The 19,243-nt window shown below is 39.5% G+C and overlaps 1 protein-coding gene across 17 annotated transcripts in view; it reads left to right on the plus strand.

The window, feature by feature from the left end:
- SGIP1 (SH3GL interacting endocytic adaptor 1) overlaps nucleotides 1-19,243 on the plus strand; it is a 207,306-nt gene that overhangs the window by 98,758 nt on the left and 89,305 nt on the right. For all 17 annotated transcript variants that reach the window (XM_059375035.1, XM_059375047.1, XM_059375034.1 and 14 more), the window contains 3 exons: nucleotides 462-518; nucleotides 4,238-4,292; nucleotides 5,006-5,181. In XM_059375035.1, coding sequence (XP_059231018.1) covers nucleotides 462-518; nucleotides 4,238-4,292; nucleotides 5,006-5,181 — 288 coding nt within the window. The remainder of the gene's footprint in view (nucleotides 1-461; nucleotides 519-4,237; nucleotides 4,293-5,005; nucleotides 5,182-19,243) is intronic.

Raw genomic sequence — 19,243 nt, forward strand, 5'->3', positions numbered from 1 at the left:
GATAAGTTAATGACTTGAACACTCTCTAGACATGTTGGGAACAATTGTACATGAGAACAACATAGAAGTCAAAATGTCATATATATGTATATGTATATACACATATATATATATAAGATTATATCCCCGAAGGTATAGAAGATTAAATTATAATGTAGGTACTTCTAATGTTACTGAATAAAATTTAAACAGATAGCTATTACCATCTCTACACTTTGGTATCCTACAGTTTTTTGTGAAATAAGTCTGTAAGCTCTTTTATGCAGTGTCACGGCAGCTCAATTTACCATTCAGTTACACCAATGTGGTTGCTTAATAGGCTGCTCTAATTTGTCTTTCCAGTGCTGGATTTTGATAGCTCTTGCTAAATACAGATAAGAGTTAAGTGTTCTTTGTTCCTTTTTTTTTTTTTTTTCAATTCAAATGTTTCTCTTCTAAATTTATTTTCAAATTTATTGCAGAAGAAAAGCAATGGGGCACCAAATGGATTTTATGCAGAAATTGACTGGGAAAGATACGTGAGTATCAGATTGTTTTTTCTTTATTATTTCACAATTTGAAAATGAGTTGAGGTGATCTTTTCATAGAACATAGAAATAAGTGAACATTCTCTGTCTCATTAGGCAGTGCCTGACACACTCGGGTGGTACAGAGGTTAAGAGCACTAGAGTCTGTTACACTGGGTTCAAAACCTAGCCCTTCCATATATCAACTATGGAATGGTTGTTGGGATGGTTGTTTGCAGACCAGCAGAAATTAACTCAGTAGTTACTTTATAACATTATTGAAAGAATTCAATGAGCTAATTATTTGCAGGTTATTTTAGTACCTGCCTAGCCTGTGATGTGTGTTTTTTAAAAAAAGCTTTTTAAAATATTATCTCCAGATTTTGCCATCCTGGTTCTTTTTCTAAGTGGCTTTGAGATTTAAGTCACGTCAGTTAACTTCTGGGGTTTGGTTCCATAGTGTCTTAGTCCATTCAGACTGCTATAACAAAAAATACCATAACTTAGTGGCTTATAAGCAATAAAAATTTATTTCTAACAGTTGTGTATGCTGAGAAGTTCATGGTCATGGTGCCAGCAAATTTCATATCTGGTGTGTCTGGGTTGAGGGCCCACTTTCTGGTTCACAGATGGCCCCTTTTAGCTGTAACCTCACTGGGATCTCTTTTGCAAGAGCACTAAGCCCAACTATGATGGCTCTTCCCCAATGCCCTAATCACCTCCCAAAGGCCCCACTTCCTAATACCATCACTTTGGGGTTTGAATTTCAACATATCAATTTTGGGGGAACACAAACATTCAGACCTTAGCACAAAACAATTACTAGAGCCTCAAGGTACAGACTCTTTCCTAGGTCAAATGGTAATCACTTGTTGCTTTCAGGGAGTGAAGGTGACTCTCAGATGAGACCTAAACGCTCCACCTGATTTCCCCAGAAACTGATTTACATCATCAACACCTACTCCACCAACCTCAACAGAACAGCCATAGTCATTCTTGGATTTTTAATCATATAAAATATATAAATCATATTCACATCAAAGATCATTTCTATTGTATAGCAGGTGTCCAGGTTCACAACCTCACAAAATGCCTTTGCATGTATATCCATGAATGTCTTGACCCAATCTCTCCTATCATAGAATTAATCTTGATGTTAAAGCTTTTGCACGTTTCTTAATGATCATTTTATTTTTACAATAAATAATACCATCACTTATTGGATAGTCACTATTAGTCAGTCATAATATTAAATGCTATGAAGTCCTTACCATCTTAAAAGTCAAATACATTATTTGCATTTCATAGAAAAGAAAGCTGAAGCTAGGTCAGGTTAAATTATTGATGCTTCCCACCCCTCCACTCTGAAGCATGTCACTCTGTCAACCCTATCACCTGATCCTCTCAAATCTGTTCCCCAAGATTGGGACCTTTTAGACATTTTTAGCAGTCCAGCTCCCTAAAATCTATGCCAGTTCCCATGTTACCCTAAATCCAAATAATTCACAATTAATGTTATAAGAGAAACTACTAAATATTAAGAAAATGTGATTTAGTTTCCCAGAGATAATCCTTCTTTATCTAGATAGATTTTTTTTGTATTTTGCAGGATTCTTTAACACACAAAAATACCCTAAGCAAACAAGCAAAATATTTCTATCCTTCGGGATACACTAAGAAAACAAGAAGTATAACAATAAAAATACCACATTACTCATCAAATCACATATTAACACATCTAAACCCTACACTCTAATGCTATCTCTGGTCAACATGTGAATCCTTAAATGAAGCATAACTTCCCCCATATTCCTTCAGTCCTGAAAACTAATTAGGTCATGAAGGAATTGTTGTGGTAATTCTATATTAGACACCACTTTCTCTAAGTCATAAGAAAGGTTTTATTCTTAAGAGATGATGCCATCTTGCTTTTGGCAGAGAGAAGTGAGAGAAGGAAGGCTCCCAGGGAGGATATGACCTTTAAGCAGAGCCCTTAAGTATAGAAGGGGTTCACTGGCTGCACATGTGAGGGAAGAGAATTCCAGGTGGAGAGAACGGCATTTGTGAGGACCCCGGAAATGGGAAAGAGCTTGTATATTCAGAAAATAAAAGTTAACAATGGAAAGAAGACCGTGCTGCTGAGGGGCATCAGGGAAGGGACTCTCAGACCTGAGCCGTGGGCCACACAGAGGCACTGGGCATTTATTCTAAGTGCAGTGAGAAGCCAGGGACAAGTTTTTAGCAGGGAAATGACCTCAGCACACTTGCATTTTTAAAAAAGTAAACTTCAGTACTGAAGAGGGAGACAATGAATGCTTAGGAAATGGTGGCTTTCCCATAGCATTCAGGCCTTCTTTCTCTCCATGGTCATGGCACTTTCACAACATCGGTGACTCCAAAATCTCTCTCTGGCTCTGTCCTTTCTCACTTCCAGGCCTATAACTTCACCTTTAGAAGAGCCACCCTTGAATGGCTTCACATTCACCCTTCTAGGGGATAGGGTATAGTCTCAAATACCTGGAGTCAAGGCACACAGGTCTGCCATTTGCCGAGTGTGTGTGTCCTTGAGAAATGCCATCTTGTTTCTCTTACTTTCCTCCTTGGTGAATGGAATAGTTCTTTCTGTATGGTATTGTTATGAAGGTTCAGTGAAATAAAGTGTGGGTCACAGCACTTCACATATAATAGGAACTCAAAAGTGGTAATACTAATCCCAATCATGCAAACTCTTTTTTTAATCTTTCCTCCCTTTAAAAATGTTAGTTTTCTGCTGTTACAATCAGTTCAGTCAAGACTTGAAAGTAGAACTCTTGGGGTCTTCTTGACCCTTCCCCATCTTTTTCTCCCATGACAGATGTTACAAAGAACCAAGCTTATCCTTATAACAAAAGTCCTTTCTGTAAGGACTTCCCATCGCTTCCCACCATCACCAACGTGGTCTGTACTCTTAGCACATCCTCCCTGAATTGACACAAGTATTTTGAATGAGATCTCCTTTCTCCAGTTTCTTCTGCCCTCAGTCTATCCTGAAGCATACTTCCAAAACACCTTCGGAAGCTGTTTTCTACGCTTCCGTAGCTCCATCAAGTTTGAATTCTTCCTCCAGCACGTTGGCTCTCCGTGGTCTATTTCCGATGTTCTCCAACTGTGCAGCTTCCTTTCCAGGCAGTCGTCTTTGCTGTTGCCTCTCCCTTCCCCCATTCCTGCCTCGGTGTCTCAATACAGCCTCTTTCTTACCACCAACTCCCCTGCCCTCCCCATCTGTCCTGAGAGGCACAGACAGACCCCTTGGATTCCTTCAAGCTTCCTTAATTTCCTCTTCCTCCAGACTCCTTTCACAGATGATTTGTGTATTATATTTCACTTTTTAAAATGTTTTGTTTACCAAAATACCTTTCCATTTTCCAGAGGAAAAATAGTTTGCCTTTTGTCTTCCCCCATGTTGCCTAGCACCGTCCTTGGCTTACAAGAAACACATGAGAAATTCTCTTTGAATGTTTCTTTCATTGACAGTGGATCCTTTGTTTTTCTGATAGGAAGACTCTCCAAGTATCCCTCAGTAAATATCTACACATATACTGCTCAGCATTCACTTTCAAAGGTTAAAATCCTCACCTTCTAAAATAAGACACATAGCTATGTCTTTAAATAGAAGTCTCTAGAAGGAAAATGAACAGTTCCTTGATTATTGTCAGAATAATAAAGGCTTAATCTGTGCTTATATTTTGTAGAACTCCCCTGAGCTGGATGAAGAAGGCTACAGCATCAGACCCGAGGAACCCGGCTATATCCTTTCTTTATTTTTTGATTATAATCTTTATTTTCTCTAAGAAAACTGTATGATAAGTTCAGATTTTGAAAAGGTGCTGAAATAACTCAAGCTTCCCAAGCCCTGTCGCCCCTAATATTAGAAATGAATAAACAGCACAGAACAGCCTGAATGCTAACAAGTAGGCATTCTGCCTTGGTCTATTCATAGAATAGAGAGAGAAGAGAAAGAGAAAAATGTGCTGAGAAACAATTGTGTAAACTGCGGGTATTGGGTTGTCTGCTGAAACCTGATAAGACCATGTCACTTGTTGTGGCTAGAAAATACTCTCACCTGTGCCCTCCCCACCAACCAGCTCTGGGCAGAGCATCTCTGAAGACTGAAATTCCTCACAAATCGTCCTGAGACGGGCTTTGCTCTCTAGGTAGACGAGGAAGCTCACATGGGCTGTCAGGGTTCGTGTTGAGTGGGGCGTCACAAGTGGCCACCCGCTGCAAAAATGTAGGACATTAAACTCTTGCTCCTGGAAATTCACCATCCTTAATCATGTTCCAAGGAGAGGTGAATAAGTGCAAACACTTTCCGATTTACTTTTTTATTCGTCTGTGTATTTTGCTTTGATTTTTCTGCCCTCTGAGGCTGCCTTTGCTGCCTCTTTGTGCAAGCACTCTTATACTCATCATTGTTTCTCAGTAGGAAAAGGAGTTATGTATCTTTAACTGTGTTCTACCTACCAAAGGAAAGCACTTTTATTCTTCGAGCGAATCGGAAGAGGAAGAAGAGTCCCACAAGAAATTTAATATCAAGATTAAGCCATTGCAATCTAAAGACATTCTTAAGAATACTGCAACCGTGGATGAGCTGAAGGCATCCATAGGCAACATCGCACTTTCCCCATCACCAGTGGTGAGTGGTTTTATTTCGAGCTTTGATGAGTCTGCACAGACAGCTGTGTTCCACTCAGATGCATTAAGTAGATCAGAAACTCTAAGCTGGAGGCTGCGTATGGTCACCCTTTTATGAACTTTGTCAACCTTAAACAGCTCATTCTATGTTAGAAAACTATGCTGATTTTATATTGCAGTTCTTGTGCTTTTCAAAATGGTAGAAATGCATGGAACCACATTTCCTTTTGACTTACCCTCCTGCAAGCATTTGAAAAGAAGGGAAAAAGTAACAAAAAGATTATCCAGAGTTACTTCTGAGGCAATTAAAAACAATATGAAGTTTACATGTTTACTAACAGTGATTTTTAAAAACATATCTTAGTGCCCTTTTTTATGTACCACACCTAGAAACTCATGCGAGGAAAGCCAAGGAAATTGTTTTTCTTAAAAAAAAAAAAAAAAGAAGAAGGCTAAAACCCCAACCTTTCCATTGCTATATGCGCCCAAGAAATATTAATCTAATATCATAGATCACAGTCTAAAAACATATTAAGATGCATAATATTTATTATATTTTATTATCAAGTTGTTTTAAATACTCTCATCTTTTAGGCGTCTAAAATGTAGGTAGACCTTACTTATATTAGTTATATTATACATATACATTACTTATATTATACATATACATATATTATTCAAATTGGTATATTTCTACAATTTGTTGTCCATTCCCCCAGTTCACACCTGCTAGATTTCTGTAGCTGCTGAATTCTGAGTTCCAACATGTATACTGTATTCTCGGTGGTATTTGATAAATGCTGCAACTATTTCTAAAAGTAGCTGTGAAGTGTAGATGAAGGTTCTCAAACTAGCAGCTAATATGTTCTTGGCATCTTCTTCAGAAAGATGTGACCTTCCTACAGCATCTTCCCTGAAAGAGGTAGTTAATAAATGCTGAACGATTTCTGAGATGCTTTTAAAAATATCTCAGCTAAACTTTCTAGAGAAATTGTAATCATCTATCCTTTGAGAATGAATATTTGCCTGGCTCGGATGAATAAAATCTATAATGATCCCTTCTTTAGAACTTAGGGCTTATAATGGCCTTTATCACAACTGTTAGTGATGATTACAATGATTGCTATTAGTAATCAACCACCGGAAATTATATTTCAGGTAGTTTTTAATCACGTACTCACTTGGTATTTCAAGGTCTCCCTGAAAAAAGAGGCATGAAATATATTGGTTTTCTTTCTGTTCTGCAATGGAAAATACAGATTATAAACTCATAGGCTGGTCTGTCATACCAGTGATTTCTAGTAAGAGAAGAATTTTAAATGCATACATTTTCACTTCTCAGTTGACGTATTTCAAATCATTTTTCACTTACTGTATTTTTAAAGTTAATTGTAAAAATTTATCTAAACACCTGAAACCAGTTTATATTCACTTTTCTGTAGGGTCTAATACAGTTAGTGGGCATTTGGATGCTCGCTGGGGTAAGTGTCAGAAGATAAGATCATGGAATTAAATGGACAAATTTACGTGAAAGAAAACTTACTAGAACAGTTGAAGACAGTCTGTATGTATTTGCTGAAAGCTAGTTGCGTCCAGGGAAGAAAGAATTCTATCAAAAAGAATAGATTCTATCAAATAGCATTCTATCAAAAAGAATACGTATGCCCAAGTCATCTGGCAGATATTTCTCCAACCAGATATGTTGCTGGCAGTGCAGCAAGAAGGTTTAGTCTGAGCTCTTCTCAACACCTGTTTTCAAGGTAATGTCTTGACATAATGTGGTTAAGACTCTGATAAAAAGATTTTCAGGAAAGCAGTATGAAGAGTAGCTGGGGACACCCTGGGAAAGTAATTACAGAGTTAGGCTGCTTCTGCATACCAGCAATGCCACAAACCAAGGGACTCTTAGATCCACCCACCACCACCCCTGCATCCCCGCCCCCGCCCCCACTTATTTGCGATTTTTGGTATTTAGCATAGGGGAGTGAGCTGTTTTTGTACCTTTAGGAAAAGTTACACGTGTTTCTGATTGTACGTAAGTAAAAAGAGAGATTGTAACTGAGAACATGTTCTTTGTAACTGAGAACATGTTCTTGGTTTTAGAATCCTTACCCTTTCCTAGATAACCCACGAGTACCTATAGTTCACAAATGATATATGCAGTATGTTACCTCTGGAACCAGATAAGTAGAAAAAAACCTTCTGAAATCCAGTTAGTGCCATGACAAAAATGGCAAATCCCTTATGCAATTTTAGTTGCTTCCAGCCAGCCAATCAGACATTTACATGTCTACACTGAATTCAGGTGCAAAAAGAGAAACAGAGCCTATGCTAGTTAATAATGTATCAATTTCTATCAATTTCACATAGGCTATGGTTTTTATGCTACAAAAGCATCAATCATTACATTAATAGAAATAGAGGAAATTCCAAATGGTAAGTCATTCATAACAATGGTTTATGTTGGATTTTTAATTTCTATTTCTTTTAAGGAATTTTAAGATTAAGTTGTGTTTCATTTGTTTTGTTCATCCATCTGTGAATATGAATCAATGAATTGTAACCCATTTGATATCTCTTATCATATATTGGTTCTTATTTTATTTGAATAGTTCCCTGTACACACTACATGGCCAAATTACTCCATAAAAGAATGGTTGGATGGGTGGATGAATGCATCATATATAGCTATGTGTATACATAATACAAACCTATCTGAAAATTACTCCACAGCATCAGCAGCATAGAAAATCAAGGTTTTAATTGTTGGCAGAAATCCCATTGTATAGACAAATAAATGTAATTTCAATCCAGATCTTGCCTTGACTTTTGGTTTTTATATAGGAATAAAGTATAATGTGGGGCGGGACAGGGCAGAGGGGATTTTTTTTTTTTTTTCTAAAAAAGAAGAGGGGATAATGCAAGGATTAACTCACAGGAAAGGATGTTAATTTCTATTCCTTCCATCTTATGGTATCCTGGTAAGATATTGTGCTGACTGACCAAAACATGAACAGCACTCACACTTGAGTTGTTGAGTTGGTAACTATACAAATTAGAATATTGGTAAAGCTGCTTTAACAGGGACCAAAAAAGAAATAGCTTATACAAAATCAGTAGTTTACTTTTCTCCCCCTGTAAAAGTCAAAGCTAATAGGTACATCAGCTTCATGATAGAGTCCTACTCCAGGCACTATTAGAGAACCCAGAAACTTTCTGTATGAATGCCCCACCTTTCAGAGCCTGTGCCTGCCTTACCACCATCCATCACCTCCGTGGTCCAGCTTTGGGATGGAGGAAAGAGAAAATAAAAGGCAAGTAGTTTCCTTTAAAGGTTTTACTGGGAGTTTGCAAACATCAGGACCAAAGCCATAATTTAATTACGTGGCCACGTTAGCTGAAAGGGAGTCTGGGAAATGTAGTCTTTGCCTGGACAGACATGTAACCAGCTAAAATTCAGAGTTCTGTTATAAAAAGACAAAGGAGTGAATGAATCGTGATGGGCACTGACAGTTTCTCCACTGTGTCTTAAGTAATCTCATTTACTGGGATTTCATTAGGAAATGGATTTTTTCCCCATTTACCTGCAAATTATTCATAGAAACTTTTGAACCCAGGATGTTTCCTTTTAAAAATTTCTAATCACTAAATTCTAAACATGAGTGATGCTGTGCTGCCTGCTAGCCAGCAGCAAATGAACAGAAACAAATTTCATTAAAATACCAGCTTGTTTGGTTGATACTGACCCTTCCAATAGCGACAACGCTTCCTGTATCTTGCAAAGAACACTGCTTTTTGAAGCAGGCTGTTTCACTGTTGAAGGAAATTATTAAACCCAAATGCTATCTCCGTGTAACTTTTGTCCTTGAGAGTAGCTGTGCTGTTTTGAAGATTAACAAGGGACAAAAACACTCCTTTTCTACCTTCAAGTTTACTGTACAGGATATTTATTAAGGAGTGACCTTGGGCTCCACTTCTGTGGAGTAGGATGGGCAAGAAGGAGAAGTTAAGCAGTGTTGCATGTCCAGCAACAAACTGAGCTGACCAGACAGGGAACTCTAGAACTAGAATGACCCTTCAGAGCTGTCCAGAGTTTGACCAAGAGGAATAACCTTTATACTCTCCCATCAGTCTGTACTCTGATACGGGCAAGCCCAGAAGGCGAATGACCTTGGGTGAGGTGGCCCTCGGCCACTGAGGCAGAGCCTAAAGGGTTGTGCCCATAGCACTCCCGGCAGCTGATTTACCAGAAGATCTTTTGAAGAGAAGTATCTATGGTACCTTTGGTGACCACCCTAAATTTTCTATACCAGACCTAGGGCCTTTTATATATCATTGCCATTCAATAAAAGCTTGTGTGTGTGAGTGAATAAACAAATGTGTGAGCTGGACCAGGCCAAGGACAGAACACTATGGCATGTCACCAGCCTCTGATTGTTTATCCATTGAAAACACACTGTTTCTTCCTTGTCCCCTTACAATGGTTTGCCTGCCTGTGCTCTCATCCTGGTCATGTATTTCCATTTTGTTCAAGCCAGTGATGGAAGCTCGTTAAACACGACGCTGAATTTGAGAGACGTCTACAGCTTTACCTAAATCTGCCAGACCAGAAAACCTATCTGAGATAATGATGGGTTTAATTTGCCGTAACTATTTCTTTGTGCTAGCACCTAGGGTTATCACCTTTTCCAAGTGCTTTGTGTCTGTCGAGCTACAGAATTTTTTCTAGAATTTTGGGTTAATAGGAAGCAGCTGTGGAGTCTACAGCATTCTACCTGTGTGACCTTAGAAAAGCCCCATCATTATTATGAGCCTCTATTTCCTCTTCTGTAGAGTGAGGCTAATAATGGTCCTTACAGACTGTTTGTGCAGATTATTGCTGGTCTCTAGCAAGTCAAATCTTTTTGGCTTTTTGTACTCCATGCTTAGTGCAGAACATGGGTTATTTAATAAATGACCAAATGCTCAACGCAAAGCATGCAGAAGATCTGAGTCATGGTACTTGATGCACAATTAGTACTTTGCAGTTCTTGGCTCTTCAATACTATTTGTGTTGGGGTTCTCCAGAGAAACAGAACCAACAGGGTGCACGTGTGTACGTGCATGTGTGTGCTCATGCGTAAAGAAATTTGATATGAGAAATTGGTTCACGTCATTATGGAGACTAAGAAGTCTCACTAGATGTCCTTTGCCAAGTGGAGACCCGGGAAAGCTGATGGTGTAATTCATTCAAAGTCCAAGGGCCTGAGAACAGGGGAGCTGACAGTGTAAGTCCTGATCCCAGAGCAGAAGGAAGTGAGATGTTCCAGCTCAAACAGTAAGACAGAAAAGGGGGGTGAATTCCTCCTTCCTCTGCCTTTTGTTCTATTCAGGCCCTCAATACATTTGCATAATGCCCACCCACATAGGGGAGGGGGCTTACTTTCCTGAATTCACCAATTCAAATGCTAATCTAACCCTTACAGACATACCAAGAAATAATATTTATTCTGGGTACCCCATGGCCAGGCAAGTTGAAATAGGAAATTAATTACCACACTAGTCTATATATATATATACGAATTTTTAAAAATCTTTTTCTCCCTTGATTGAGAGTCATGGCTTTGCTTTCCCAGTTTCAGTCTTCTGCCCTAAAAACATTCTATGTTTTCATGTTTTGGATTATAATATATCTGCATCTCAAGGCTTGAATTCAGTAAAGGGTTCCAGAGATTTCTTGCGTATCTTAGACTTTAATTCAGAACCAAACCTGATCCACCTTTTAAAGGAACTAACTTCAAGACAGATTTGTTTTTTTTTTTCATACTGGACATTTGTGATTGATATTTCATTAAACACGAATAGAAGCTTTGTACCTTTATGCCCTGAAGGAGCTGGTGTATCCTGGGAAAGACAATGGACTCTGACAACCTGAACTAACCCCTGGTTCATAGTACTGCTGAGGCAGGTTCTACAACCTATTTGCATCTCAGTTTCTTCATGTCTAAAATAGGAATAACATATATCTACCTTACAAGATGATTTGGGGGGATGTCCATCCCTTTCCGTGAATACAACACACAACTCGCTCTTCCTAATGGAGGGGGTAGAAACAGGGACAGGAGGTGAGTGGGTCTGCTGTTTGTCTCCCTTTGTACCGCTCTCCCTACATGCAGGGTAGGCGCACACCTTCATTATATCTTTCAAAAATGGCTTTGTGCCTAAAAAGTAAAATTGTCCTCTGAAGGTGGTTAAAGAAAATAACGGGTGGAAGATAGAACTCTAAGAAAATATGCCTTTACAAAAAGCAAGAAAATGAGAACTCAACATACAACTGAATACAGTTCCATTTTAGATCATTTGAGGGAGCTAGAGATGGACTCTTCAATAATGTTACTGTGATTCAAACAACTGGTCTCTACCTCTTAAACGCATGGCCTTGGGCAAGTTATAAAACCTATGCCTTGGTTTCTTCATCTGTAAGTGAAGATAATTCCTGTACCAGCTCCTTAAGGCTATTGTGAAGGTTGAATGAGTTAATACATGTAAGAAGTATCATTATACTTACTACATTTAGAGATCATTCCCTCGTTCTCAGAATGATCTGCAAAGCCTGGGGCACAGTTTAAATAATATCATTGATAGTGATAAATCAGGAAGCCCAAATAGCCAAAAATCATTTAGAGCCAAGTCCATTAATAGCCCTGTGCATAACACTGGGCAAGTGAATAAAATAACTGTTTCTTGTGTGACTCCTGTGAACTTATCTTGGAGGAAATTCCTGAAGCATTCCTAAACTGTTCTGAATACCATCAAACTCCCCGAGCAGGTATGGTGCTTCTTGAGAAGACTATTGAAGGCCAGCATTCACACTGGCATCCTGTACTGTGCATTCCCCACTAAACTATTTCAGAGAGAACTGACATCGTTTCCCACTTCCCCTTCAAATCAGTTCACCAAATATTTGGTAAGAACCTTCCATGTGTCAGGAACTGAAGGCTAATAGTCACAAATAATGAGCAAGCTTTATCCAACCTTCTAGGTAAGCGTCTGCTTACCAATCAGAAAACAATGTCTAAGCAACATCATTGGCAGCACACAGAAGCTGAACTTCCCCTGGTTGGGCCAAACCCCCTCCTGTGTTCACTTCAGTTTCCAGATTGAAGTTATGGTCTTCTGCAGCTAGCTTCCCCTCTGGCCTCCACGGCAGAGCCTCCTGGTTTCCTCACCACTCACTCCCCAGGGCTCAGATGTGGACACCTCTATTCCTCCCGGCACCCACAGGTAACACTCTCTCCCACATAGCTCCAGCCATGCTTTTCGCTCACTAGGTCCTTTAGAAACTTGTGGTTCCCGCAGCTTTCAGGGACGTGAGAAGACAAATGTTACAGTTTCATTCTTGCTGCTTCGGCCATCTTTTCCTTTTCTCCTGTGCTGCCCTTGCTGCCTTTACGTTTGTGTTTTGGTAAGCCACAAATCACTGTGGGCTGACCTGGAGAAGCTGTCTTGAACCAGAAGTGTTCAGTTCTGTACTGACTGAGAATTTTGGCTATGGAGGAAGTCAGAATGAAGTTTGCATCCTGGCTCCGTACTCATTACTCACGTGACCCTGGGCAAGTTACTTAAACCTTTAAGCCTCAGTCAAGACTTAATCAAGTGTAAAATGAGGTTAACACTGCTACTACTCACCTCATAGGGTCTGTGTAAGGATTAAGGAAGTAAGACAGTAAAGTGCATAGTATTTTGTAAGTAGCTTTATGCATATAAAGCCCAACGGAGGTGTTTCATAAATGCTAACTAATATGAATCAGAACAACAGGGTATTCATGGTGAATACTCGTCAACATCCTTTAAGTTCATGGACCCTCTGAGAACTCATGATGGTGATGGTGCTAGTGGTGGTGGCAGCTGTGAATATCTGAGTGTAACTGTGTCAGATGCTTTATACGTATTAACTCGTTCATCCTCATAACAACCCTACAAGATAGGTACTATTATTACCCTCCTTTTACAGGTGAGAAATTTAAGGCATGGAAGGATTAATTAAACTCACCCTAGATGTCACAACTAATAAGCAAAGTTCTGGAATTTAAACCCAGAAGTTCTGATTTCTAATTCAGAACTCCTATACACTATCCTACTTTTGATAAAAGTCATTGGCTCTCTTTCCAGGAAAAAATAAAAAGTTCATTATCTCCTCTAAAATATCTTACACACAGCTTCTGAGGACTCACAATCCCTTTGAAGGCTATCCCTTTGATGGTCCCTCAAGGGCTCTTGATCCCATCTCAGAAGCCCACCTCCCAGGCTTTCTCCCCGCCCCCCCTCCAATCCATAGACCTAACCTTCTGTGGTACCTCCTATGCCATTCTGTGTGACAAGAGAGCAAGGATTAAGAAGTAAGACAGTAAAGTGCTTAGTATTTTGTAAGTAGCTTTATGCATATAAAGCCCAACGGAGATGTTTCGTAAATGGGCTGGGCTGACAGGTCAGTCAGCCTTGATTACTGTCATGTCATGTGTGATTTCTACTTTATTAAATGTCATTTTATACTAAGACCTCATACACCTTCGTTTTAATTGTGAAGAAATGAGATCTCATTTTCTATGACTCATATTTCAGTTCCCCTAATCAAGCAAGAAAGTTATTTTTTATGTTAAAGTTTCATTATAATTATAGTTAACATTTTATATGTGCTGTCATGATCAGGAAGATGGAATGAGCAGCCACACTACTAAACAGGCAGAGAGGTGGGGGGGGTCACCCCATTTTACAGAAACAATCAACTCAGAAAGATCGAGAGGCTGCTAAAGGTTTGATGACCAGGACTTGAACTCCAGCATCTGCCTCTTTTCTGCCAAGTTAAAAACCTACTGTGTTCTTAACAGTCTAATGATTCTGTTGTCTTTAAATCCCTCTCAGTATGAATACTTTGCTGTATGAATACTCTTCTGACTCAAGAGCCTCTGTGAGAAGCTCTGTTTTATGGGCAAGTTGGGGATATGGTAAGGGGACCAAGAAAGAGAACATTTTCTTGAAGAATATTGGTTAAGTAGGAAGAGCACAGGCTTTTGAGTCTGTATCTTATGATCTGCGTTCGTGAGAAAGTTCCTTAACATGGAGCCTCAGTACCAAGTCTGTAAAATGGGAACAGGAAAATATCCATCCTGTCAGGACTGATAAAAAGAACATGAGATTGTGCTGCAAAATGCCCAGTTAGTTGTCTGTCTCCCTGGCCTCCCTTTTCATCTCTGCTTCTCTTTAAATTAAGAGACTTGTGGGAGGGAGAAATAAAATAAAAATAGCAAGGGAAGACTTGAGCAAAGTCAAGGAGAAGAGGGCTGATAGAGAGGATGTGAAAGGCGGGTCTGGGTTGCTCAGTTGGTTAAGTGCCCAACTCTTGATCTTGGCTCAGGTCTTGATCTCATGGTCATAAGTTTGAGCTCACACTTGGCTTCACAGTGGTCTGGAGCCTACAAGGAAGGAAGGAAGGGAGGAAGGAAGGAAGGAAGGAAGGAAGGAAGGAAGGAAGGAAAAAAGGAAAAGACAAGTGAGAAAGAAAGAAAAGAAGAAAGAGAAAAAGAAAAAGAGAAAGAAAGAAAGAAGAAAGAACTGATATGGGACTAGGTGGCATGGCTGCTGGTGCCTCCTCTCTCTCCCCTATGGCACGACCTTCTGAAGGAGCTATTAGTTTAAGCTTGTTCCTGGTGATTTGCAATCCATAACGGGGTTATTTAATCAAAAAATATGGGGAGAGGGAGATAGCTTTGAACTGGAGACAGTCTGGTACTGTTTGCCTATTCCAGGTGGCCCACCCACCCTGCCACCCCCAAATTAGCCTGCCAGTGAGTAAAATCCATGAATTCGCTGCTGCTTGGTAACACCACCCCCTTTCCTGTCCTCACTTTGGCAGAAGGTTCAGCACCCCATTGAGTTCAGTAAAAACAAAGAGTCATCTGTGGGGGAGGAAAGCTTGAGTCTCCTACACACTGGCATGCGCTCCTGGTAGGATTGCTGCACGGTGCAAAGGGAGGCTAATGATTGTATGCATTCTGATGCTAAGTGCTCAGCACAGACATCAAGCACAGCTAGTTGGGAGACCAGAGGCTCAGCTTGGGTTCCACTCTTCAAGGAGAGCTTCAGAGGGCAAACATGATCTTGGTTGGGTCTAGACCAGGGATATCAAACACAGGGGCACATGAGCTGCCACTCCCCATTTCCAAATACTCAGCCAACACAGTGACCAGATTCCATATCCCTAATGTAGTCTGAGATGCCCCCTCCAGACGGAACTACAGGCAGTCTGACCAAAATCTTCCAGCTGGCACACAAGATGTAACACTTTTTCTGTTGTTCTAGGCCTTACAGAGAAGTATAGATGGAGAACTGGGTAGGACCTTCCTTTTTCAATATATGTTGTTCTCTTTCCTGCATTCTGATAGGCCATGACTATCTACAGAAGAATTAGTTTCATATCTGAGATGTGTTTGTTCTTTCCTTCGTTACCAATTATATTTTTCCTAGTGAATTCTCTGTTGCTTCCATTTCCTGACCTTTAAAATAAAAATACCATTTTTTCCATACCTTTCCTGCCCATCCTGTGCTGGTCAGAAGAAATCTCTGCGCTGTATATTTTGATCTTCTTGAAAATGAGCAGAATATGAATTCAATCTGGATTGCCTTTGTCATTATTTCTTCAGTTACTGCTAGTTGGGCCCTCTGAGCACACGGTCTTTTGCTCCCCTCTGTGAGGTGTAAGAATCAAAATTTCCTTGCATAACTCCAGATTCTTCCATCTTGTTCTACTATCTCAGACAACGTGACCCAATGGGGGATGGGAGGGACGGAAACCTGACTACCAGGATTAGAGACCTAAAAGCCTCATTTTCTGTTACCAGCTTAAAATCTGAGACGGTATACCCACAATTTTATCACATAAAAATGTGAAGATGTCCTTGACAGGAGGCAGGAAATTCTTGAATAACATGCTTCTTTTTTTAATTACATGCTTTTAATTATAATGCTGATCATAATCAAAAAGGCCAATTTTTATATCGTTCTTTTGTCGTGGCTGTGTTAGTCCTATTGGTGTAGAATTTAGAATTTAAAACTATTTTTATTAGCCAATGGCCATAATCAGGGTAGAATGGGCTCTGTAATGAAGCAATCAATTTGGAAAATAAGTTTAGCAGAAGCATAATTTGTGAACAATTCAGTAATTGTTGGATTTAGGATAAGTGATCCTGCCTCCAGATGCTACAGGTTCAAACCCCCCTTGAGGGAAGGGGGCCTTCCCTCAAGAACTTAGACAACATTGAATGGCCTGGAGCAGGAGCTTAGAAAATACTTACAGATTGGTTGGATGGGTAGATGCTCTTCACTGTGAGAAATTATATGGTACTTGGTGTTTCGCTGTCACAAAAATGCAACTTACATCCCTCACAGTATTTTAGAAAAAGGGCAGATTTATGGCTCTCCGTTTCTTTGATCCTTCCCCTTTCGATTCACCTGCTTTTCTCCATTATTAGATGGATGAATAATATGAACAATAACTTTCTTCCAGCTTGCAAGTTCTTTTTTTAAGTTTATTAATGTGCCCTTCTTTTCTGGGAGTGCTAGCACTTTGTCATAATTCTCTTCCTGATCCCACATATCTAGTGAGATGTCTGTTCTCCTAAGGCCTCGTGTTTCAGTCACTTAGTGGTACACACTGTATTATCTTTTTAATAATATATTTATTTTCGTCCTAAGAAGTTTCTATAAGTGTATGAATAATAGTACAAAAATAAATATAACAGTATAAGAAAAAAGTATCTATCCCTTTGTCCTTTGAAGGATAATTTTTTTTTTAGGGCCAGAAATAATCTACAGCAATGGATGTACTTTTTAATTGTTTTAGGGAAAAAAAAATAAAAACCCTTAGAGTGTGAATCACTCACACTCATTATGTCAGAAAATGTCTCTTTGGAGACTGGGGGAAATTTCAGAATGAACAGAATGAAGTGAGATTTCTTTCTGTCTAAAACATAGCTACTAACTGTCCATGGGCCTGAGGAGACATCATTTGACTTGGCTACGAGCGCAGCGGGAGTACAGGGTTGGTGAGCCTGTATGAACCACTTGTCCTTAAGTGACCAACAGACAGGAAGGAAAGTTGGAATGGTGGCCTCACTCGGTTTTGCTCAGCACAAACTCCCTTTCCACTTCCTAACCTATTTGAAACCCATCTCTGTCTTCTGTTTTAACTTGATATTTGGGAAATCAAAGTCAGCTTCCAAAGAGTAATGAAAAATGGCGGTTCATGTCACAAGCAGGCATTCTCTGAGGTTGCTTCCTCTATGTCATCTATGCCTCTTCTCAGCAACCAACCATGACTAACCTCCACTCTGGGGAACTCCTAAGAAAGGAGAGCAGTAAGCGGCATTGGAAGAGAGTAAAGCCAGGGTCCTTGCAGTGGCCTTCAAGACCATCATGGTGTGGACACCCCCAACCTTCAGGCTAACACCCACCACTCTCCCTTCTTATTCCACTCTTCCCTGGCTCCTTGGCTGTGCCCGTTTCCCCCAGAAAGCTGTAGTGTGAGATCCTCCTCTCCACCTCAGCTGCGTGTTCAAGTCATGAGCTCAGTGGCTTACCCTGACCACCTTATTAAAAATCATGGAACTCTCTACTTTGGCATTCTCAAACCTCTATTTGCTCTGCCTTTAAAAATTGTATTTATCATCTTCTAAAATACCAAATATTTTGCTTCATTTGTTATGCTTATTATTTATTGTCTATCTCCTTCCTCTGATCCCCAGAATAAGCTCATCAGAGTTTTTTTTTGTTTATTGTTCCTGTTGTTTTGTTCACCCATGTCTAGAATAGTGTCTGGTTTTTATTAGGCACCCAGTAAATATCTGTTAATGGTTTAATAAATGAATAAATTATCCTTGTGCTTCTGTTGCCAGACACAAATGATAAGAAGTGGTTATATTTATAATAAAATCTCATTCATTAAATATAAAGATCCAAAATATAGCCATCTTATATGTAAGGTTAAACAGTTGCAGACTTCTAAGAAGTTTATAGGTGAGACTTGGTTTTTTGTGTTTTGTTTTCATTCTTATGAAGCTTGAAGCCAAAAATTTTCATGGCAGCCGGTTCCTTGTTAAGAGTGCAGGGATGAATTTAGAGCACAAAACCTCTGGACAAGGATCACTAAATTCTGGTGTATACTTTTCTTCATTCACCTCTGTTAGCTTTGGCTCTGGGTCTTAAATTCTACTGTAAATGCTGCTGGTTTTGAGCCCCTTATGCAGAAATGTAGGCTTCAAGACCTAACTTGAATGACTGCTGGCAAAAGAAAGTGATTTAGGATAAGGACGAGCTACGTTTCAACAAGGCTTGCAAGTTAAAGAATGATACTTTCTTAGGCTTTAGCACAGGAAAATCCCTGCACTAGAGATGATTCACTGGATTATATTTTAGGTATATGTTTTGTCTAGTCCAAAAATTCATTCATTCTGTTTCTATGTACATGTGTACCTAAAGGTATATATCTCTTTTCCAATTTTCTTAGTATCTTTACCACAGTTAAAAATGAACTCTGATGCTATGAGTTCATTTAAAATAAAGAAATATCTTTGTTTTCCCCAAAGGAGAATTGTCTTATAGGTTTTTTTTGTCTTTATTTATTTGTTTAACATTCTGAAGAAATCCTTAAGCCAAGACGCCATAGCCTAGGTGTCGGCAGCTGCTAACAAGGAAAGCAAAACAATATATTGGTTTATCACCATGAAGCCTGGGGTACCTGGGTGGCTTAGTTGGTTGGGCATCTGCCTTTGGCTCAGGTTGTGATCCCAGGGTCCTGAGATTGGGCTCCACTTTGGACTCCCTGCTCCACGGGGAGCCTGTTTCTCCCTCTCCCTTGGTCTCTTCCCTCTGCTCATGCTCTTTCTCTCGCTCAAATAAATAAATAAAATCTTTAAAAAAAAAAAAAGTTTTAATCACCATAAAGCCTGGAATGAGAAGGTGTGGGGAGGAGAAAAGAACCTTATCATTTGTATGTTCATGTTTATTCTTCTGATTCTAATTCAATATAA

This window comes from Mustela nigripes, chromosome 14 (assembly GCF_022355385.1).
Source record: "Mustela nigripes isolate SB6536 chromosome 14, MUSNIG.SB6536, whole genome shotgun sequence".
NCBI classification, from domain to species: Eukaryota; Metazoa; Chordata; class Mammalia; order Carnivora; family Mustelidae; genus Mustela; species Mustela nigripes.